The sequence below is a fragment of the Notamacropus eugenii genome, chromosome 1 (genome assembly GCF_028372415.1).
Source record: "Notamacropus eugenii isolate mMacEug1 chromosome 1, mMacEug1.pri_v2, whole genome shotgun sequence".
NCBI lineage: Eukaryota > Metazoa > Chordata > Mammalia > Diprotodontia > Macropodidae > Notamacropus > Notamacropus eugenii.
In genome coordinates, this window is record NC_092872.1 from 587,121,587 (window position 1) to 587,146,211 (window position 24,625).

The 24,625-nt window shown below is 36.1% G+C and overlaps 1 protein-coding gene and 1 long non-coding RNA gene across 4 annotated transcripts in view; one reads left to right on the forward strand and one right to left on the reverse strand.

Moving 5' to 3' along the window:
* Positions 1 to 24,625, forward strand: part of SPTLC3 (serine palmitoyltransferase long chain base subunit 3) — a 199,602-nt gene that overhangs the window by 147,416 nt on the left and 27,561 nt on the right. The window contains exon 9 of the mRNA XM_072634471.1: positions 7,153 to 7,279. Coding sequence (XP_072490572.1) covers positions 7,153 to 7,279 — 127 coding nt within the window. The remainder of the gene's footprint in view (positions 1 to 7,152; positions 7,280 to 24,625) is intronic.
* Positions 1 to 24,625, reverse strand: part of LOC140520515 (uncharacterized) — a 98,098-nt gene that overhangs the window by 9,657 nt on the left and 63,816 nt on the right. For all 3 annotated transcript variants that reach the window (XR_011972542.1, XR_011972541.1, XR_011972543.1), the window contains one exon: positions 17,929 to 17,994. This is a non-coding gene — a long non-coding RNA (uncharacterized lncRNA). The remainder of the gene's footprint in view (positions 1 to 17,928; positions 17,995 to 24,625) is intronic.

A 24,625-nucleotide genomic window follows, 5' to 3' on the forward strand; every position in this document is an offset into this window, starting at 1 on the left:
GTCAGCTAACCTCAGCTGATCTATCAATCAGGTCCCAAGGCTTGGCAAAATAAAACCTTATATCTCTCAACTATAATTATAAATGGTAGTATTAACATTAGATGCATGTACGAGACTCTGGCATCTCATCATGAAATGGAGGTAACTCTGGATTCACAAAGGCTAATGCCACCTGTACATGGTAACAGTATCTTGTATTTACACATAAAGTTTCTCTATGAATCTCAAAGTTACAGCTTTGTAGTAGCAACTAGATAAATCCTTGGTAGGTTAGGCATCATGGTACAACATCTCAAACCAATGCATAACAAGGAAGATGATTAAATTATCTGAGTTGATCAGGAAAATCAAATTACAAATAGCTTAGTAACCAACAGTGAGGAAGGGCCAGAAAAACAAACTGACCAAATTAGAGTTTATTCTATAGCTTTTGGACAATGACAAAGTATCAAGTATTTTCAAATGTTTCCCTTCTCTCAGTATCCCTTCCCTTTGCAGGTAGGTGCATAACATTCTCCATTTTTTGTCTACTAAACACAATAAATAAGACAAGATAGTAATCTCATTAGTTAGCAGACTCCAGAAATCTCATATCTGTAAAAAATTTTACCTAAAGGAGAAACAAATATTTGAAAACAAAGATATAAAAGGTGGTTTGAGAGATGGTTTGAGCACTATAATGTTCACATAAATACACACAAACACACACAAGCAATAATTTTTCCCTGACCAAGTATGAAGTATTTATTTCTCCTCACATATTCTGCCATACCATATGGACTGAAAAATAGTAGTGGGGCTGCCTTCTTCTCTCCTCACTCCCTACATGTCACTAAAATTCTTTCTCTAAAGCCAAGCTTTGCATCTTGCCAATTTTGAGATTTTATGTGATTATTCTCTAGCTATAAGCAGCTCCAATTTGAAATCTTCTCTTTTCGGGACTTTTGAGAAAAAAATTCAGAGAATTCCTTCTCTCTACCTATCATAACTTCTTCTTGTTATATGTTATATGTTATATATTATAGGTTCTTCTTGTCATAACTTGTTTAGAGAAAGGGATCAGCTGATGAGAATTGTTTGTTTCTTTCTATTTCTCTTGTTGCTGAGGAGATTCTGTAAAGTCAGCTGAACCCAGAAGGATCCAGATTTTCTTAGGTGCATGAGAAGGCTTTGTTTAATATCTTCAGTGTTTTTTCATTCACTGAACAAAAACTCCTGGTCATTTCAGCCTGCAAATGAAAAACAATAGAGTAAAGGATTTTTTTTTTTTAAATGACGGTAGCCATCAGGATTCAAACCTGCAAGGCTAGAATCCAGAAGAGGAGAGTAGTAAAACACAGGAGAAGCTGCATAAACTACAGCATACTGCTCAGCTAAAGGTTCAGTGAAGCACGTTTGGCATGGCTCTTTCAGCTTGGTGAGATTTTGCATTCACCCACAGCAAGTCTGGTTAAATCTGACTCCCTGCTCAGCTCAGCTCTGGCCCAAGTTCTTTGATATAGCTGTGTTTAACAGCCCTTTGAAGTAAATGGGGGTCATGAAATGAGCACTAAAATGTTTATTCAAACAATCCTCTTGTCTGAATTCCTTTAGCAAGGCTACCCCTGTCCTTGAACCGTGGACCTACGCGTAGGGAAAATAATCAGAATTTTGAACCAACATTTGTGCATTGTAACCTCTGTATAACTACATCTAGAGCCCACTCTAAAGCAAGACATAACACAGAACTAAGTTGCAAAAGGCCAAAATCAACTATTAATTAATTTTTCATGGTGCCTGAATGGACAGGAGAAAGGAGAAATCAATAACCAAGACTTCCACCTTCCTTGATATTCCCCAGAGCTCAATCCACAGTACCACTTTCTGATTAGCCATTCTAAGTAATGTGAATGCACAAATACAATCTCTGAAAAACTAGGTCAGATGAAAAAAAGAAATAAATCTGCATGCAAGTTAAGACCTTACATATAAATGTTATTACTCTTTTTGAAGTATACTCACTTCCATCAGAGAAGCAATGACTCCCTAAAATTTCTAGATATGTAAAAAGGGCTAGAAAAATTAGCAGGTGAAAACAGGGCTGGCACATTTTTTTTTTTTAAATCTGCCATCCAAAACATACTCCCTTTTTTCATGATTAAGAGAGCATATTTTTTTTTAATTTTGTAATGTTTAACAATCACTGCCATACAATTGTGATTTTATCCCCCCCACCTACCCCCCACTGCCCCCCTCCCTCCCCACGACTGCATACAATTCTGTATAGATTCTACATATACTTTCCTATTGAGTATATTTTCACTATAGTCATGCTATGTAGTCAGACTAAGATAAATGAAAGAAATCGTATAACAAATCAGAACATGATACACAAACACATACACATACACAAACATGATCTGCTACAATATGTGAGTGACTTCCATATTTCTCTCTCTGAGTGTGGCAGGCATTTTGCCTTGAGATCCTCCATTGGGATTTTTTTTTTTTTTTTTTGGTAAGAAGTTCTTGTGTTATTACAAAAATCTAAGTCTACCAGAAAAAACTCTCACACACTGTGGTTGTTGCTGTGCATAAAGTTCTCCTGGTTCTGCTCCTTTCACTCAGCATCAGGTCATATAAGTCCTTCCAGGCCTCTCTGAAGTCTTCTTGTTCATCATTTCTTATGGCACAATAGTACTCCATTACATTCATATACCATAATTTATTCAGCCATTCCCCAATTGATGGACATCCCCTTGACTTCCAGTTTTTGGCAACTACATAGAGTGCTGCTATAAATATTTTTGTACATGTGGGACCCTTTCCCATTTTTATGATCTCTTGGGGATATAGTCCTAGTAGCGATATTGCTGGGTCAAAGGGTATGCACATTTTTGTAGCCCTTTGGGCATAGTTCCAAATTGCTCTCCAGAATGGTTGGATGCGCTCGCAGCTCCACCAACAATGAATTAGTGTTCCAACTTTCCCACATCCTCTCCAGCATTTATCATTTTCTTGTTCTGTCATGTTTGCCAATCTTATAGGTGTGAAGGGCTGGCACATTTTTATGAATCTAAAAAGGTTCTTTCAAGCTTTCAAAGACTTTAACTTTCATTCCTTTCACTATACACATGATTTAGTAAATTTAGTTTACTTCCCCAACACAATCAAGAGCTCATCAATCTCAATTCTAATCAAGCAATCAAAAAGCACTGATGAAATACATACTCACACTATGCTCACATTAGAATGGCAGTATCACACAAATCTAGTACATGATCATTCATCCTATCCCTTTCACCCTCCCCTCCAGCCCTCCCAGGCATTTCTTCCCAAAACAAAAGTAGAAGGGGTTCAGAAATTCATGCCTTACATTTGGTATATGACCTTAGGGATTGTTCTCCTAATATTTGTAATACATAGGGGGAGACTGGGAGAAGGAGATCTCACTATGACACATTTTACCATCCTACCCTCTTCAGCTGTATCTGACCAGGGTTTCTCAGCTTTGCATTTGCCTTGCGAAATGCCAAATCACTGATTGTCTCATTTTCCCAAATATACAATCACTAAAAATAATCTCACCATAGATTAACTCTGAAATTATACAACTGTTTTCTCACTAAACATATTCACTACCTCTCAAAAGTTAAACTGAATACTACAGATTTAAGTGTTTCAGGAATTCAAAAAAGAGAGAGAGCAACGTGGATTAATAGTCCAGGAAGGTATCACAGAAGAGAACAGGATCTGAGGCTCAGATTTATCACTTTACTCTTAACCAGTCTCCTTTCCCAACTTTCCTGTTTTAATGAAACCACCATTTTCTCAATAATTCAAGTTTGAGGCCTGGGTCATTTTTGCTCCTTCTTCTTCATCCCTTATCTGATCAAAGTCTTCATCCCTTCCTCCCATTTCCATTGTCTTTATTATCAATCTTCTCATCCTCTCCAAGTCATCTGCAACAGCCTCTTAACAAATCTCAGTGTCTGGTTTCTAAACACCACCTTCCTCCAAACCACACCCCCACCCACTTTCCTGTATATTACTGACTGCCAGTCTTCCCAAAAAATTTCAAATTCACATTGTCACTCTCTTGCTCACAGGTCTCCAATGGTTCCACACTGCCCATAAAATAAAAGTCCAAACTTGCCAAATATTAAAAACTGACACATCTTTTGCTACTCCCCTATCCAAAGTCTTCCACTGCCAGATGCTTATTATAACTCTCATATATATTAAAATCATCCACTGTACACCTTTTCCTGAGCTATTTTCCTGGAATGTCCTCTCTCTTCTCTGTCTTCCCATATGTTATCTATCCTGCAAGACCTAGCTCAGGTCTCAGAACCACCAAGAGGTTATCTCTGATCACTAATTTATATTAGTCTCTCCATTCTTTGAACCACAATATCACTTATTGTTTCTATTACTCATTCTAGCTCTTGATTGCATTCCATTTTGTACTGTTCTTCTAACATTGTGTAAATATAATGTATCTGTATCATAACTTTCATCTGAATATGTCTTTTCTTCTTAATTAGATTGTAAAATCCTAGAAGGCAAGATCTGCATTTTATACTTATTCTTTATTCCTTTTGGAACCCAGCATATTGCCATGGATATATCAATAAAAATCTGAATGAATTAATTACCATCAATGAGAAAAAGAAAAACTGAGAAAATAATCAATTAACAAGTATTTATGAAGAAACTACTTTGTCACTGGCAAGTTACTTCAGATATCAGGGGAAAGAAGCAGCATGAACAAAGGTGAAAATGCCAAAATAACTTTGATAGAGAGGAGGTAGGCCTGACATGAAATGTGGATTCCAAATGAAGATTAATATTTTCTCGCTCTTCCCTGAGCTTTTGACTCCCTATCCTTGTCCCACTTCCACCACTGGTCTCTTGCCTGACAGAGTGTTGTAAATTACCCTTAGGAACCTATGTAAGAAAATTATCAGAGTCCATATATGAAAGCAAACATCTAAGCCCTCTTTTTATCTTACAAAAAGTGAGTATGGCTAATTCACTGCAGATATTGTTATTTACATAGAAATCTGCCATCAACCTAATAACCCCCTTCCGTAAGACATCTTTGTTTTTAGACTTGCTCCCACACCAGTAAGACAACAAACATAATCACACTGGATCGAGGTGTGATATGCTGTATCACCACGTCTGTGCCATCTGCATTATCCCAGTGTCTAGAGATTTATGGACTATTTTATTAAGTGATATGGGGCTTTCTAAAGACATCAGCACTTTTCATTCCTTTAATAAATATTCCTGCCCAACTCTTCTGTGCAAGTCTCTATGCTAGGTATACTGTTGAGAATAAAAAGAAGCAATAAGCCATCTTCCCAGCCCAGGGTAATACATATAAATAACTAAATTACAAACAACCCAAGCACACAAAACAAGGCAGGAATTAATAAATATCATGACTGATACAATATGGAATGGGAATCTAGGGAAAGGAGAGCACTTCCAATGTATCAGAAAAGGTTTTTAGGAGGAAGTGCTCTTAGAGGTGGGTCTCTAACAATGTTTAAAATTTGTAGAGGAAGAGATATAGAGAGAAAGCATGCCACAAAAAGAGAACAGTTTCAACAAATGCCTGGAGGCAGCAAAATGTAAGCTATGTTTGGGCAATAGCATGTTTAATTTGGCTATAGTATTCTTATAAAAAGGTAGTAGAAAACAAAACTGGAAAGGTAATTTGGGCCAAACTCACCTTGAATGGCAAGATAAGGAGTTTTTGTTTTGTGTATACTATGCATTTCACTGAAACTGGGCTATTGGTTATTCTACAAACTCATTCCATTTCCTACCTCCAAACATGCTTGGCAGTCCCTCCCCTTCCCTATCCCACCTAGAAAGCTCTCTGTCCCATTTTCTCCTTTCACAAGCCTTCTGTTTCTTCAAGGTTCAAGTACTTACCACTTCTGTAATGTAATCCCTAATCCCTACAATTGTTCATGATTTCTCTCTCTCATTTGCCCAGCACACTTCCTCCTACTTTATATATATATACATATATAGCCATTTTTTAAATTTCCCCAATAGAAATAAGTTCCTTTAATATAAGTGGTGTCTCTTTTACACTTTTGAATTCCAAGTGCTTAGTACAGTAGTGCCTTTCACAAGAAGATACTTGAAAAGAGCACCCAACTGGCACCATCTAGGAATAAATGACTTCTCTAAAAAGTAAAGTTCAACCTAGCCTTTGTTCAAATTCTTGCAAGTTCTTAGTGGAGTCATAATTAATTAGTTTTACCCATAGGTTTTATTTTGGTATCGGGAGGAAGAAACAAAGGCTAAGGATTTGTCCTTCTAATGAAGATCACCATTTTATTAACAACCAGCTCAAGAATTTTCAATATTCTCCACTACTTTTATATAAAATTCAAATACCTAAATCAACCTGGGACTAAAAACCTTTTACAATCTGACCTCTACCTATTTTTCCAACTTTGTCTCCTCTTACTGGACTAGGAGGCAGTTAGCTGACTCAATGGAGAGTCAAGAGAGGCCTGGAGTCAACAAGGTCCGAGTTCAAATCCAGGCTCAGACACTTAATAGCTGTGTGATCCTGAAAAAGTCACTTAACCTCTGTTTGCCTTAATCCACTGAAGAAGAGAAATAGCAAACCACTCCAGCATCTTTACCAAGAAAACCCCATGGACAAGTCAGCCCATGGGGTCATGAAGAGTTAGACACAACTGAATGACTCAGCAACATCAATACTGGCCTAAATGTTTCATTGAAGCTATACTGTCTCCTCAATTCAATCAGTGTGTGTGGGGGTGGGGCGTAGGACGGTTCTGGGGATACAAAGGTAGCAAAATATTGAAAACACATTATTTAATGCTGTCAAAGAAAACAAATGAGCCCTTGACTTCAAGGAGTTTACAGTCTGGAAATATAAGAAAGGCTCACACAGGCAAAACCTAACAATACTATCCACTATTTTTCTAGTGTGTTTTACATTATTTCCCCTATGCAGTCCACATTCCAACCAAACTAGCCCACTCTTCTTTCCCCTTTGAACAGACCTAAAGTGGACCATGGTGAAGATTACCACTTCCTGTAAAACACACACACACACACACACACACACACACACATTTATTTCATTTGTATTTTGGTTTTCTTTTTTTTCAGAACCTGGTGGATTATTTAAGAATTCATTCACATAGTGCTGTTTATGCTACATCTATGTCTGTACCTGTGGCAGAGCAAATAATCAGGTCTATGAAAGCTCTGATGGGACTAGACGGAACAAGGAATGGTAAGACAACAAATGTATAATAGGTCATATTTTACTCTGCCTCCCAGGGCTGTTTCTGCCTTTCTTGTGCCTGGACAAATTTCAACCATGCAGAATATATACTAGTCTTTTGTATGTACTTTGTGATGAAATATCTTACATAAATTAAGTTTTTTTTAAATCAGTATGTTTTAAATAAACTTTATAAGATACCAATTTAACAAATCTAGGGCAAATAAACCCATTTGAATTTGCTATACAAATCTAGGTGGTTTTATTTCTATACTAGTTTTTATATCACTTGTTTTTTTAAATATGGCATAGCACTGCTCACTTTTCTCTCTTAATATGCACCTCCATTTTGCCTGCTCTTTATTAAGTCCTACAGAGAAAGAAAATACACAGGAAGAGTAAGTACTGCCTTTTAAAAGAGTGATCAGTAATCACAGAAGAAAAATAAAATGATATAGTAAATATAAAGTTTACAATTTATTTGACCTGTTACAGCTACTGCTCTACTAAGGTTTTCATTTGAAGTAACTAAACGTGGATAGTGCATTATTGTGAGGACTTAATTTTTCCAAATGTCAGTTTTATCTAAATTGAAGTAAGGAATGAAGAACACAGATTGGGATTCCTTCCATTACCTTCTCTTTTCTGCCTAGAAAGCTAACTTAGTGAGTAATTTACAGGGTAAAGTTATCCCAAACTAAAAGGTCCACACTATTGCCCTGCTATTGCTATCTTAAGGGATCTGAGGCGACTAGCATTAAAGCCTTCATCTTTGGCTCACTCTGCTGTGCAACTGTAATCGAAGCCTGAAAAGCTTTGTTTCATCCTGAGTTTAGGGAGTGATTTGCCAGATCTGTTTCTTGATGAATGTCTTCACTTTAATCTGCAATACAAAGCCATACGCTTCAAAGACAGGCAAGCAACAAGAATAAGGTCAATGTTTCTTTGATGCCATGGTTCAAAGATGAAATAGCAGTGCCACTAAAATGACAGTGTTTATGCAAAAACAGCCACCCTTCACTCCAAAGCTAGGCTGGTGAGGAGTTAATGCATAGACTGGGGGACTGCAGACAAACAATGTAGAACATATGCACTGTAGTCCCCTTTTCATCTCCTGTGTATAATACTTTACAGAGTTAAATGAACCCAGAGAAAAAGACTTGATTTTTCATCCTAACAAATGTTGGGTGGCCTCTAAGAACATGCAAGACAATAATTTCTTGAGGACAGAGTCCCTGTCTCATATCTATTTTGTATCTTCCTCACCACCACCACACCCCTGCCACCTAAGTCAAGCATAGTGCTGAGAGCTTGATAAATATATGTTCATTAGATATAAATCAAAAAATTATTTTTTCCTCCAATGAAATCTCATCAGGTGCAATTTCACATGCCAGCTAGGACTAAATGAAACGACAGAGAAATAGAACAAAGATCAAGCTTTTGTATTAAACATGAGTATAGGCCCTGTGATTCAGTTCTTCAACTCTTTGCATCAACTCAAACTGCACTTCTCAGCGACATATCAAACTCAAAATGTCAAAATAAAATTAGCTATCTCCCAAAACCAATGTTCCTTCCAAACTTCCCTGCTTTTGTCTAAGGCCACCACCATTCCTCAAGTCTCTCTTCACTCTTCCTCATCCATTTCAAATTCCTCAGTATCTCTCACATTTGACCCATCTCATATAACCACCACTTTAGATCAGGCCCTCACCATCTCTAAAATCTTATTATGGCTTCCTAATTGGTCTCTGCCTCAACTATCTCCAAATTCTAGTTCATCCTTCATACACCTCTCAAAACGATTTTCCTTAAATGCAGATGTAAGTAACCATGTCACTCCTCTCATCAATAAACTCAAGGGACTCCCTGTTGTCTCTAGGAAAAAATATAAATTCCTGAAACAGCAATTCAAGACCTGGACCCAATCAATTTTTGCAGATTTATTGTACTCCACCTCCTCATTCCCACCCTTTCCGACTCAGCCAACTGACCTCTCTATCACTCACCCATAGTACTAATATTTATTGCTCATCTCCCATCTCAGCGTCTTTGCCCCATTAAAAAGTAAGCTCTTTTTGGGTAGGGATTGTTACATTCTTTGTATTTGTATCACCAGTGCCTAGCATATAATAAGTATTTAATAAATACTTCCTGTTTGAACTTGTCCCTTTCGCTATCAGATAACCCTACTCTCCATCCCTCATTCTGTCCTATTTCTATACTAATTATATCGTGTTTTCTAATGGGGCCAAAACCCATAGGCTCTCCTTGGTCCTGAAAGACTGAAAGCCTGGATTAAGCATATAAATCCTAAATGAGGGGTGGGGAACCTGTGGCCACATGCGTAACTCTAGGGCCTCAAGTGTGGCTCTTTGACTGAATCCAAACTTCACAGAATAAATTACCTTAATAAAAGGATTTGTTTTATAAAACTTGGACTCAGTTAAAAGCCTGAACCCAAGGACCTAGAAGGCCACATGTGACCTCGAGGCCACAGGCTCCCCATCCCTGTCCAAAGCATTCATCAGCTGCTTCATTTATCACCAAGGCTGAAGTATGAAGTTAAGGCTTATTCAAAATGTAACCTACCTCTAAAAATAAAAAGCTGTAAATAAATTGTATCTGAAAGTACTATTTCTCCATCCATAAAGCAATGTGAGAATTAAGGCAAAGACAAGAAAAAAATGTAATGTTGTCTCAATTATGTACATTCAAGTAAAGCTTTTCTAATTGCCCTAAATCTTCCATTTGACCATCTCTCCCATTCCCATCAGCAGGTGTTCTAAGCTTTCTCTCTTCAGTCTCTCCAAATTTCCACCAACCCTTCTGTCATCAGATATCTTCAATTCCTAACTTATTGAGAAAATATATATCATGTGCCATAACATCCCTCATTTTGTCCTACTCTACAACCTAAATCTATCTATACTATCACCCATCTTCTCTGCTTTGACTCCTGTCTCTGAAGAAGAAAGATTTCTTTTTTAAGAGACCTTCCCTCCAAGGTTACCAATGATCTCTTAACTGCTTCTGATGATCCTTGGGGATGCATCCTCCATGACCTCTGCTGACCTTTCTGCAGCTTTTGGTACTGTTGACCACTCATCTTTCTAGATACTCTTTCCAGAAAAAAATTCTTCATCTATCTATCACCTGGAAAGAATTCATTTTCTTCCCCTAACCCTCCTTAAAACTGTTAGTCCAAACTCTCCCTATCCCTCTTGAGGGCTCATTATTCTATCAGTCAACACAGGTTATCACCAACTCCAGAGTAAATCTTTAATCTTTCTTCTTGCTCACTTCTCATGTCCATTCAATTGCCAAATTTTGTCAATGCTAATTCAAAATATCTCAAAACTAATAACCCTTTGTCTTCAAGTAGCCATCATCCTAGCATAAGCTCATATATCCTCTTTCTTACCTGAATTATTCTGATAACCTCTTAACTGACTTTCTCATTTGTGATCTTTCCTCTATCCAAACTATTTTCTATACAACTACCAAAATAATTCTCCTAAAGCACAGGTCTGATTATATCATTCCTATGTTCAAAATTATTCAGTGGCTCCCCATTGTCTGTACAACAAATGATAATTTCGAAGCCTTCCATGCTCTGGCTCATACCTCCTTTTCCAGTCTTGTTTCCTACTACTTACTCTCCTTCATAAACTCAATATTAAAACCAATCTGAACTACTTGCTATTCCTTAAATTGGATACTTCAACTCCAAATTTAATTCATTCCCACAAGCTGACCCCATGCCTCAAATACACTCCCATCTCATCACCATCTCTCATACTGTTATCTTCCTTAGAGTCTTAAATTCAATGTCACTTCCTTCATGAAGTCTTTTCTTGACTCACCCAACTATTGATATTCTCTTTTTTCACTCAAATACATAAATGGAATGCATACATGAAATACATGTTTGTACATAATATTGCATACATACAATATAATATTGCATATACATGGAATGTGTAATACATTCCATGTATTACAACATTAATGCAGCATATATCTACAATATGTAATGACAGTCCTACTGTCCCCTGCCGCAGACAGACCATAAGATCCTAAATTAAAGGGAGATTAAGGTTGATTAAACGTAGAAGGAACCTCAGAGATCATCCACACCTTCACTTTACAAATGTAGAAACTGAGGTTCTAAGAAACTAAGAGACTTGTCCAGGGTCACCCGGATAGTAAATGGCACCTCTAGAGTACTATACTCTGTTTAGGGCACACATTTTAAGAAGATGTTGCTCAGAAAGTATTCACAGAAGAGCTAACAAGGTGAAAGGCCTCAAAGCTCATGTCATATGAGGACTGGTTGAAGAAAATGGAGAAAAGAAGACTTAAAGGAACATTAAAATCTCTAAGTACTTGAAGGGTTGTCAAATATAGGAGGGATTAGACTTGTTTTGCTTGGTGCTGGAGGACAGAAAAAGAGGCAATAGTTCAAAGTGGTAAATTTAAATTTACTATAATATATAAATATTAGATCTATCCATAAGGGAATGGATTTCCTTGTAAGGTATTAGATCTCCCTTCATTGGGAATCTTCAAGCAGATGATGGATTACTTAGATATGTAGTAAAGGAAATTCTTTCTCAAATATAGGTTGGACTAACCAGCTACAGTTGTACTTTTCATCTCTGGCATTCTGTGATTCTTGTGCACTGATTAAATTACTTATGCGAGGTATAAAGTGTTTTAAAGAATTTAGCCAGAAGACTTAGAGGAAAAGAATGGCAGTATTTAATTTGAAATGTGAAGTTAAATACTGTTAATCATTCCTCAGACAAAAGGAACTCTTTGTGGAGCAGGCTCTCTTTTTTTTTTCTTCAGATAGACTGAAATGATGCTGTTCTGTGCAGTGGGATGTATAATAAAAATGTTCACCAACAGAGGGCCCCCTTAGATTTATCTCTTCTGATTTTTATTTACTGAATGACTTAAGTAGTAAGCAAACTATTCCATCTGTGGTGGACTTGTTAAATTCTGCTTTTCGATACTTCTTATGAATCACATGATGCCTTAGTAGATTGACAGGAAGGGCCTTACTTGTGAGAGTATCCTTAAATTGATCAGTGAAACCTTTTAATCCACCTCATTATTTTCCTTTTTGATCACTGATCCTCTTGGTAACATTACATAGCTCAATAAAGATGTGTGGTCATATTGATTTTTTGTCCCACATTTGGTTAATTATGTAGCTACTATTAATAATAAAGATGCTTTACAAAAAATATAATATTTGGTTAATATTAATATGTGTGGTATACATCCCCTCAGCAAATATTTTCTAGGAGACTATTAGCTTTTCAGTTTCTAATCAAAGGGAATTTTCCTATAATTGTCTTTATAGTATTCCGCTGGAACTAGATGAGAAAAACATTTTCCCATCTGTAAGGAAATAATGTCAAATCATTTTTTAAACAAAAAAACAATACAAAATAGATAAAACACCACCCAGTTCAAATTTTCTACAATCCTAACATAGAATCATAAAATTTCAGAGGTGGAAAGGATGTTAATAGTAAAATCCCCAAGCATGATTCTAACCTACAGTAAATCTGGTAAGTGATCATTCAGACTCTGCTTGAAGACTTTCTGTGATGGGGTATCTTGTAAGGCAGCTCATTTCACTTTTGGACAGTTCTCACTAGAAATTCTTTGCCAATAAGTGTAAATCTACCTCTCTGGAAGTTCTACTGAACATGTAGCAAGTACTAGGAATAAAAAGATGGACAGACAACCTGAGTACTACACTGGTATCCATGAAACTTTAAATGACCTAAAAGATATATCTTCCACACAGTAGGTAAAGCATGTAAAGAGGATTCATGGGAAAACATGAATGAGAACCACAGAGGAAAAACAGGCAAAAGGAGCTGTGAACAACATTGGTAAAGGAGGTATCTACATTTATGAAATTACAACTACTGAAATACAATTATCTGTGCTTGACTCATCCCCTGAATTTAACTGTAAGATACATAAGAGAAATGACCACATCTTATCTAAACTTTGTATCTTCCCCAGTATAGAGTATGACAAATAGTATGACAAAAAGGTCTTTAAAAATGTTTGGTGAGTGGAGGTCACATGATCAATAAGATGCTGGACTAGACATTTTCTCTTATCTTCATAACTTCTCAAACCTCTCTAAAATAAATTATACGTCAAAGATAAAGCTATCTTTGCTGTCTCCAAATTATGGGAAAGAAGGGTCAAATACACAGCCTAGGCAGAACCAGACTAAAATGTAACTGGGAAATATTTAACAAAATAAATAAAAATATAATAAAACACAGACAATGTTAATACCCGGCTTTCTAAGTTAATACGTGACCTGCAGGTTTAGTGGCCCCTGTTTCTATATGAATTTGACATCACTGGTCTAGGACACCTAGGTTTAAAAACATTTAACTACTGCCTAACTTGAGCTCGCTCAGTACCCTCTCTCCCATTACACTACCAGTAGCAAGGCTGCACTAACCAATTAGAAATATGCTTACAATAAAAACTAACCCCATACTTCAGTCTACCCTCCCTCTTTTCTTTGGAGATCTGGGCTCTAGGCTGCAAAAGTTTGCTGGGACATTTGGCATTTTGTGCTGCAAAAGATTTAAGCAAAGAAGCTGAGAAACAAAGAGAAAGGGGTAGGATATGTGTCTGGGTTTGAAATATATCTCAACCTCACACTCTAACACACCCCCTCCTCCTAGAGCCTTGAAGATCCAAACTCCAAATGACAGAAATCACCACTGGATGGAGTGACACCACAGTGGCAACACTCTGAAATGCTGGGTCAGAGAACTGAGGAACAGAGAGAAGAGAACAGCATGTATGTAGCTCTCCACTAAGGCTGAGGGAAAGAACTAAGCTATAGCCAATTATATATCACCACCCCCTCAAGACCCCTTGGCTAGTGAATGATGATTTTGTCCAGCGTGAGAGAAGGCTGAGACACTTTGAGATCCAGCCTCCAAGGAAACTATTATTGGAGGAGAGGGAGTCAGAAAGTGAGTAAAATTCTACTTTTAAGGGTAATATGGGTAATAAGGGTAGGAAAGACTGAAATTACCAAGGATCTCAGGAGGAAGAAAACTCAAAAACCTTGAACATAAGCAGATAAATCAATAGGGAAAGTCCTAACAGTAGAAGGAAATAGGTGTCCAAATCTAGTAAATAAGTACAGTCATTTATAAATAAACACTACAAAAAAAGGGAAGACAATTCAACATTTGATGAGACAGAGGAGCCTATAGATTTTGAGGAGAACATGGAACTTAACACACTGTTCCTTAGTGGATTTAAAGAGAAATGAAAATTGTGAGAGCAGAATTTATGCCCTGACAGCAAACATAACTGAAAGAATAGAAAAACTGGGATCTGTGATGATATGTCTCACCAAAGAAACAAAAGAGAAAACAACTGATTCGAAATACAAATAAACAGAAATGAAGGCCAACCTAGAAGAGAGGCAAAAACCAATAACAAAAGAAAACGCCCTCTCTTCAAGCAAGACATATTGAAATCATAGAAAAAGCACTGAGACAATCTAAGGATTACAGTTCTCCCAGAAGAACACAAACTAAAAAACCTGAACCCCAGAATAAGAAATAATACAAGAAATGCTCCCAGAACTTCTGAACATAAAAAATGAAAAACCAGTTGAAAGAATTTGTAGATTATCTCCAGGAAATAATGCATAGCTACAAATTCCAAAATATATAATGGTTAAATTTAAAAATTTAATTCAAAGGAAAAAAATTCTGCAAACAACCAGGAAAGACCTTAAAAGGAAAGGAACTTTGAATAACACAAGACTTTCTAGATCGGCAAGGAAATGGAATGTGTTCTGAAGAGCAATGGAGCTCAGAATGCATCCCAGGACGATTTACCCTACAAATCTGAGCTTAATCATAAGTTTAAAAAAAGATATATATTCAATAATATAAGCCATACTGAAATAAAGACAGTAATTGTTTCAGGGACAACAAACAAAAGACATAGGCCCAAAGGGAGAACTTACAATGAAATCCTAAATAATAAGTGGGTCATCAAAGAACAAATTATGTGAAACTAATGGTAAAACAACAAACAAAAATTTCTGGGATGCACCCAACTCAATCTTCAGGGAGAAAATTACATTCCTGCAAACATACATTAATAAAACTTAAAAAGAAAGGATTAAGGAACTGAATATGTATTTTGGAAAATTAGAAAGACAACAAATAAACCTGAAAACCTGAGCACAAAAGATTTTTAATCACTTTAAAAATTGAAAGCAAAACAGATAAATTAGGAACAAAAAATTAAAATGATAAATAAAACTAAAAGCTGGTTCTTTCAAAAGACTAATGAAATTGATAAAACTTTTAGCTACCTAGTTTTTAAAAGGAGCAGGGAATCATAAATAAAATACCAAATGAGTAAGGTGAAATTACAACAAAAACATTAGAAATTCAGAGAATATTATGCACTTAAATGTTAGCAAAACTAGGAACACAAAAGAAACAGCAGAATATCTTCAAGAATATAAAATACTAAACTATTAGAACCAAATAGAGATCTTAAATAACTCAATATCTGAAAATAAAATAGATCTAGCTGTAAAGAAAATACCAATGAAAAAAATTCCTAGTCCTGATAGGTTCACAGCAAAATTCTATCAAACTTTTAAAGAACAATTAGTACTTTGCAAGTTGTTCTCAAAAATTGAGACATAACCCTTACCAGAAATTATAGGTTATACCATTAATGAATACTGATTGAAAAATTTTAAATGGAATCTAGTAAAGAACTTGGTAAGTAAATGAATGCATACATGCATGAATGAATGAGTAAAAAGGAACTGATAATAAATTTCTTGCAAACAAAAACACACTTGCATGGTATTAAATGTCACTAACATTTATAGTTTTCTTTAATTGTTCTTTGACTAAAGACTGACATCACAAAGTCACTGCATCTCAAGTTAGATCCATACTCAATCAACTAAAGAATAAGGCAACTCCATTAATGCAAGACAATACCTTCACTTGGCAATGTCTAGTTAAATGAGCAAAAGAAATTATTTTCTTAAATCAATAGTCAACTTAATTGCTTCATTTCTCTATTTGTCTGGACTAGGCACCATGCAATGCATCTGAACTGTTTTCTAAATGTTAATCAATACAATCTGGACACTAGCTAATTCTAATAGCTCATACTACTCTATTTCTAAATATAGAATGGTGAAGTATTTAAGTATTCAAATGGAATTTTATATTTTTATTTCTTTTGATGACACTTTGCATTTACAGTCCTCAATCAAGAAACTCCACATGTGTTCTAGACACTATTTAGCAACAAGCAATGTCTATTGTTCAATAAGCATTTATTAAGGGCCTACTTAATTAAGTGCTGGGGATACAAAAATGGCAAAAGATAGTTCTTTCCCCTTGAGAAACATATTTAAAACATTATTTGTTTCCAAAAGGTTGATATACTGAAACTTTAGAAAGAAGGGATTTCCTTCATACGATGTAATGAATGAAAAGCAGAAGTAAATTAAAATTCAATATCCTTAACTCCTTGCTTTCACTACCTTTCTGTCAGGTACCAAATCTCTGTCAAAGATGCAGACTTCCTGTTGGAAACAAGCAACAAAAAGAAGCAAGCAAAAATAGTCTGTTTGGGCCAGAATTCAGGCAGCCTTGTTCTCAACTGTTCCCTATTAACCTGGTAAATACTTAACCTGAAGAGGATAAAAGAGAAAAGAATATAAAGAAGATAAATTCATTCCAGTTTAAGGCAGATTTGCTGCCTCTGGCTCTAAGGTCTCTTAGGGGCTGATACTCCTGCTCTTATTAATAGTAGCCACCAGGTGCCTTAAGACTTCACCTTCGTGTTACAAAAAGAAGATGCTTAAGTCTAAATATAATTCTAGAAAAAAAACCAAAGGAAGATATCTTTGGAGTAAAAAGAGGACTTTCACTTCACCAGCCATTAGTAGGACATGTGCTTTGAACTGCTTTCTCTGTGGGGACTTCACAGTTTTACATTATACACCATTTAAGGCATATGGAGTTTCTTGATTTATACCACCCATACTCTCTTACTCATTTATGCTCAGTTACTGAGTGGTTAGTTAAGATTAAGAGTGCATTTTCTGTTCAAGGACCTAAACAGACCCATACAGAACACAAAACTGAATTTGCCCATTCACCATGCTCTGAGGCTAATCAGTCACAAATGAACACTTGGAATTTAATTTTGAGTTCAGAATCCTAGATTACAAAAGTAAAATTAGAAACTATACTCTAGGTCACTACATAAGATTATGTTTCTGACAATATTACTTCAACTGGCTAATCTAATTTTCAATTCTCTAAGTTATTTGCTTGAGTTATCATTCATTTTAAAACATATTTTTGACCATCAAAATACAGTGTCCCAAAAATCTTAATAGAATTTTATACCATAGAATTACTTTGGATTTTTAACTTAATTTAATTCCCTATTGAACTGCCAGCATGGCATAATGGTTAAAGAGCTGTCAGAGTCAAACATCCTGAATCATCAAGGCAAGTCACATAACCTCCCACTGCCCCAGGGAACTCTCTCAAATTAAAAATTACCAAGAGTTTCTGATTTACCTCTGGCAGCAGCAGTGGTTTCCATACCAGAAGTTCAATGATGAAAACACAGGTCCAGATACTCTCCTGTTCAAAGGAAAAATCATTTGTTATAAGAAGGAATTTAGAAAACTCAGAAGGATCTTCTCTAAATCTTTTGATTAATTTATGACCAGTATCTTTTCTTTATTAGCTCTCAAAATGGCTTAAGATAAAGAAAATTTTAAAAGTTAAAATATGTTAGGATTAAACAATTTGCTGATCTTTAAATCAGTTATACCCATTTGTACTAATTATTTTGTTCATATTTATTCCATTCCAGTTTAGCTATTTCTATGTGTTTGGGTGTATTCAAATATAGGAATAAAAATAGAAATATTGGTAGTCTTCTTAGCTCTGACCACAGGGCCCAATGCACTATAAATGTTTACTGAATGAATGAGTTTATACAATTTTCTCCAGAAATTAGCAGGTGAGACACTGAAATGGCTTCTGGTCCAAGACTGATTTGAAGAAAGTGGCACTAGCACTTTCCAGGTGTGACCTTGAACCTCTTCTCTATTAGTTAGAATAGGGCAAACATACTTTTATACTTGAGTTTGATAGGTTTAAAAACTGGAATAACTAAGTAAGGAGATTTAGGGCTCCAAAAAATAGTATTTTGAGTGACAGCAATTAATTCTCAAAACAGAATTTTTTTTTTTTACTCCTCTTCGTGTGGAGTAATTCTCAATTTTTCTCAATTCTCAAATTCTCAATTCTCAAATGAAATATTGCTTTCCTCTGATGCAGCATTAATGTTGTATTCTAGCTTTTGGAAAACATTTCTATTCAGGTTAATGATATATATATAATTTTTAAATTATTCCATTTAATCTCCTTAAGAGTTATAATCTAGGCGAGAAATTTTATCCCTGCTCATAGAAAGAAAAAATGAAAACCAAAGACAAAAGAAGGTTACATGCTAACTATATACTTTCTGTCTACTTCGTTGCTTTACAGGAGATCACTATGTATGGTCACAGAAATTCATGCATGAAACATGTATGTCCATTTTCAGGTGGTCCACACATCCATAATCTTAGATTTAGAGCTGGAAGGAACCTGAGAGGTCACTAAGTCCAACCCTCTTATGGTGTTGATGAAGAGAAACTAAAGCAGAAAGAAGTTCAGTGATTTGTTCCAGGTAGGAAGGAAAAGAAACTCAAACTCCACTGCAGTCAGGATACACACACAGATTTAGCTCACTACATTTCTCCTACACACAGACTAGCAGTCTGGCCCCTAGACACAGAATGTTGGGCTCCTCCCTAACTCTGCCACTTCATTCCAGGATATCATACAAACCCCTGGCTTCTCTGATCTTCAGTTTTCTTGTCTGTAAAACAAGAATATTTGCCTTGCCATGATAAGTCTCAAATGAGACATTTTCTAAGATGTAGGTTTGAAAGAACCAGAAGTCTCATTCAGTAGCTTTAAAAGGAAATGTGCTAATTGATATACACTGGTGACATGTTCCTAGAGAAGGCATTTAACCTTCACTAAAAGTCTGTGAACTTTAAATATATATATATTTAGATAGCTGTATTTTAATATTTCAATATAACTGACTTCAGGTAACTGTATATATTTTTATTTTATGTATTTTAAATCAGTATTCCAAGGAGGGGTCCACAGGCTCCAACAGACTCTGAAGGAGTCCATGACCAAGATGAAAAAAAAGTTTAAAACCCCTGCTGCGACAACTTTTTTAAAATACTGAAGTATTCTGAAATTATAAAGTGCTATACAAAACATGAGCTTTAGTTTTTAGGTTCATTACTTTAAAACCCTTTAGCGAAAGGGTCCACTAGCCCATAAAATATATATCATATTCTTCATGCACTGTCTACATATCTCAACATATATTCTATCTAATGCTCTAGCAAAATAGGGAAGAACCTGCCTAATGTTTCATAAATCCAGTTGGCAATCAGTCACCAACTACAGAGACAGACAACCAAGCAAAGGAAAAAGGAGGGGAGGGAAGAAGGGAGGAAAGATAGGAAGGGAGGGCATGCATTGCCCTTTCCTAAATGGTTTCAGATCATTGGCATTTCAGCAATACCTAATACGTAACAGATGGAGTGAGATATGCACTGCTAGCTTTCAGCTGAGAGACTGACACATCCTGTGATTAATAACCTGTTGTGTGTAGTAAATATGTTCCTCACAGTACTGTGTTTTGGTTGGGGGGCCAGCAATAGAGGCACAGCCTCACTACCTTGTGCCCATTTCCATGCAGCATTGAATCAGATTACTTGGCAAACACAGTTAGCTAATGAGCTAAATTGTAGTGACAAGGGCATAGATACTTGGCACTCATACATGACACTTGGATACATGACACTCATAAAATGACAGCAACCACTTCTACCTTCCCCCTTCTGTCCCTCTACTAAAAATCACTATTGCTTCATACCAACTCAGGATATAGTTTTATAACAATTCAATAAAAACTGCACTTCATTTTGCCTTGAAGAGCTCAAAGAACTAGAGTATCAGCACATCAATGGATTTATAGAGGGCTAGCCTTTGCTGTATCCTTCTACCCTTCCTAAAGATAATATGCCATTTTACAGCATAAGTGATACAGAATTTTTTTTCTTTTTCAAGTTTATTTCCTCTAGGCACATAGGTTACAAAGTGGAATAATTCACAGAATCATATCTAGAACCAGAAGGGACCATGTAGCCCCCTCACTTTATAGATTAGGAAACTGAGGCCCACATAGGTTAAGTTACTTTGCCCAGAATCATAGTACATGGCATGGGACTTCAGTCTCACAACTACAAATTTGGCTCTTCAAGTAAAGCATTCTTTCTTCCATATCAAGAGCTGGAATATAACATGTGGAATTACATATTAGTTATATTCAGAGAATGGATGAAAATTATTATTCCATCCATAACTTCCTAGAGATTGAAGGGAGAATCACTCACAGTGGTTTTTGTAGAAAATAAGAATATCTTCCCCATCATTAGCTTATTTTTAGCTAAGCAGTAAAGGACAAAAGAGTAGTGGTGCTCCATACCCTGGCACCACTGAGCAAAAATAAAATCTGGCCCTGGTTTGGAGAAGTCTGGTTGGATGACCTGCTATCTCAGCAGGCCCTTAGAAGACACAGCTGGTGATTATTAAGGCAGGTGGATTTGTGTATTAAAGAATTCAACATGTGCTCTGAATTCAATGGAGCCTAGCTCTCTAGTGTGTAAACACATCTGAGTGGTGTACCCATCAAAGACTAAAATACCGTGGGTCCCCTGGTTTCAGCTTTCTGGATAATGCTAGGGAAAAATGTGAAGTATTATCAACAATTCCCTAGAATCTCAGGAATAGGATAGTTTATAACTAATGCTACTGGTTAACTTTCTGGAATCCTACATCATTTGCAAAGTAAAAGAGTTAACAGTATAGAGAGATTTCTAGACACTAGGTATATTTTGATCAAGTTAGTGTTTCTCTACTTCACAATTTTAATGTGGTCTATCCTTATCCGCAAAACTCAAATTCTACTCCTTTCTTGAATGTAAAAACTGGACAGAGAGACTAATTCCTTGCCAAAATAGGATTGATACGTGGTAAAATCAGGATGTAGCCCTTCCATTTCTCTTCTTTCTACTTAGTCCACTGGGCCTTCAAAATCTATACAGAAGAAAATCAAGCAGAAAACATCATGCATCAAATACTGAGCTAAAAGGAACATTAGTGATTATATAAGGAAACTGAAACTCAAAGAGGTATACTTATTCCTTCCCCATTGTGGGGTACAGTGCCCCTGCAAGCTGGAAAATCCATATAAAATTTTCTGGCCCTCCTTTCACACCAGGGAAGTCTGAATTTTTTCTTTTTTTTTTTTTTATGGGGTGTTTACAGTAGTTTATTCTCTGCTTCCTTATCCATGCCTCAATGGCTTCCTTCAAGGGTTAGCTAAAGTCCTATCTTCTGCAAGAAGAAGCTTTTCTTAGTTCTCTTTAATCTTGGTGCCTTCCCTCTGAAACTACCTACAATTTATCCTGCACACATCTTCTTCATACATAGTTGTTTGTATGTTGTCCCTCCCATTAAATTGTAAGGTCCTCAAGAGCAGGAACTGGTTTTTGCCTTTCTCTGTACACCAGTACTTAGCAAAATGTCTCACACAGAGAAAGCACTTACGAAATACTATTTGATTAAACTCTCCGGACTTCCAACTTATCACAACCTATCTCCATATTCCATGCACACAAAATCTTACTCCTGGCTGGCAGTTAGATTTGGAAAGAGAACAGATGAACTGTTCTCCTCCTTTCAGGGATCAACTGATAACAAGTTAAAGTTTGAACTTCCATCAATATTTTAGTAACAGACATGTTAAGTGAAAAGGAATCGCTCTTTAATAACAGAATTTCAAGATATTTTTGTTTTGGTTTTTGTTGGCTTTGTTTTTTGGTTCAAACCTATAATTTCACATGTTCACAGAATTTCCCATAAGGAAACTCCCTCTACTAACTCAGTTCAGCAACTGCTCTGCAATTTACATTAGAGAAACGGGACACCAGGAGGTTGTGTGACTTCTCAGAGTCACACAGCCAGCATGTGTCAGAGGTAGCTCTAAAACACAGTCTTCTTGTCTCTCTCTAACCGCTATTTCATGCTGCCTTCTGTCCCTGAAGGATCTGAGAATAGATAACTTAAAAGCAGAGGAAGGTTAGGGAGTAGATATTTAGGGGAATTCCTCAATACCTAAAAGGTATGCTTAAGGAAAAACAGGAGGTAGCTCGTGGCTGGCAAGCCAAACCATAACTACCACTTCAATCATTATTTCTCCTGAGATCTGGATGGACCACAGCCCAAGATCCTGAACCCAAGGCCTTGGGATGATAAGCACTGTCCCTTCACCAGTTCTGTTTTCAGTGCCCCATTAAAATATGAGCTCAAGAGCAAGAACTATCTCTGCTTTTCTATTTGTACTCCTGGTGCTGAGCATAGTTCTTTGCATACAATAAGTGCTTAATAAATGCTTTTTTATTCATTCAATGAGGCAGTCATCTAGTGGCAATGTGAGCCCTATTCTTGCACAGAAATGGAACACACATCTGATAGGGTTCTGACTAGGGTCTATGAATGTATGAGTTTGAACATAAATTATCTCTTAACCCTGGAGATTTAACATCAAAAATGAACTGATAAAGCTCTAACTCTCTCCAATAAAATCACTCTTAAAAGTGTTTTGGGGGTTTCTTGTTTTGTTGTTGTTTTCCCAGCCTGCTAAGTGAGTTTGTCACCTCTTAAGTGATCATTATTCTGGCAGATAAGCAGACTATCTTTTGGAAGATTTCTTTGCCACTGAAAGTGTTAGAAAACAAAGTGTTCTGTCTGATGTCTGTTTAAAATAACACACATCAATTTTCTGCCTCCACATTCAAACTTCTCTTCACAATCCTCTTGCCTTCTCCTGCCTTAGAGCTTTGAGATGATCTGGGGAAGAATCTTTTTTGTTTTCCTGAGGAATCCTCATGGAAATACGGAATAAGCAGAAAAAGAAGGGGAAGAAAAATTACATAGTATTTTACAACCAGACATTTTGGCCACCTATTTGATTTTTATTCAAATATTTACTTTTTTTAGAGTAATAGACTTTTTAAATTGTAAGATATAATTTGTGCAAATATCCTTCTAGCATCAGAGAAAGAACTCTTATTTTCCAAGCAATACTGCCTCCTACGTGCTTTAAACAGCCAAGTCTGTGTTCAGTACTATGCTAAATAATTTAAGCAGAGAGTAGGCAATGTGGCACAACTTTGTATATATTTTAAGAAAACAAATAATAAAATAAGTCAACTGAAGGCATCTGGTATATCTATGTTTCCTCTAATAGACGATCATTTTTTTAAAGCTACAGAAAAATGAATGTGGCACCAGAATTGGCCTACATGATCATCAAAGCCTTCCTTTTCATTTAATTTTTTACTAAAACGCCTTTCATTATCATTGAATGCTAGATTGAGAGGAAATGTTCTTTAATTTTTGACAGATCTGGGAGCTTCCACTGCTCTTATTTCCTCCTAGACCTTCAGATACTGACTTGTACCAAACATTTTTTGGAAATACCACAAACCATTGTTTTTATTAGCAAACAAAAAGCTTTGTAGTAAGATGCTTTGTGTTTTGTTTTCCTTCTCCTAGCCCAGCTGGTTTTGTTTTAATAACTCTGGAGAGATGGTTAAAGTGCTTCTGGCCTTTTTTCTAACCCAGTAGATTTCTTAAGAAGGAAAAGTTTGGAAACTGAACTGATATAATAGCAATATGCAGGATGTCTAACATCAGAGCAAAGGATATTTCCTGCTTTCTGTAACAGGGAAGAGGTAGAAGGTGAGGTTTATTCAAATAACTGATCCCTTTAAAATAGGCAGATCACAAGACATTTATTCTCAGGCTACAGTCTAGAAAGAATACAAAACACAATTCAACCCTTAAGATACAGGATTTTAAGCTGAAAGGGACCTTAAAGATCAACTAATCCAAAATCCTCATTTTACAGATAAGGAAACCAAGGCTTTTCTCTGTTGCTCAGTGAACTGATCTGCTTAAGTACTATATAAATGAGTTGAGATTATAATCCACATCCTTTTATTCAAAATTTAGCACACTTTAAAATGGTAATTATATATTTAGTGATGGTAGTGACCGAAGTGAT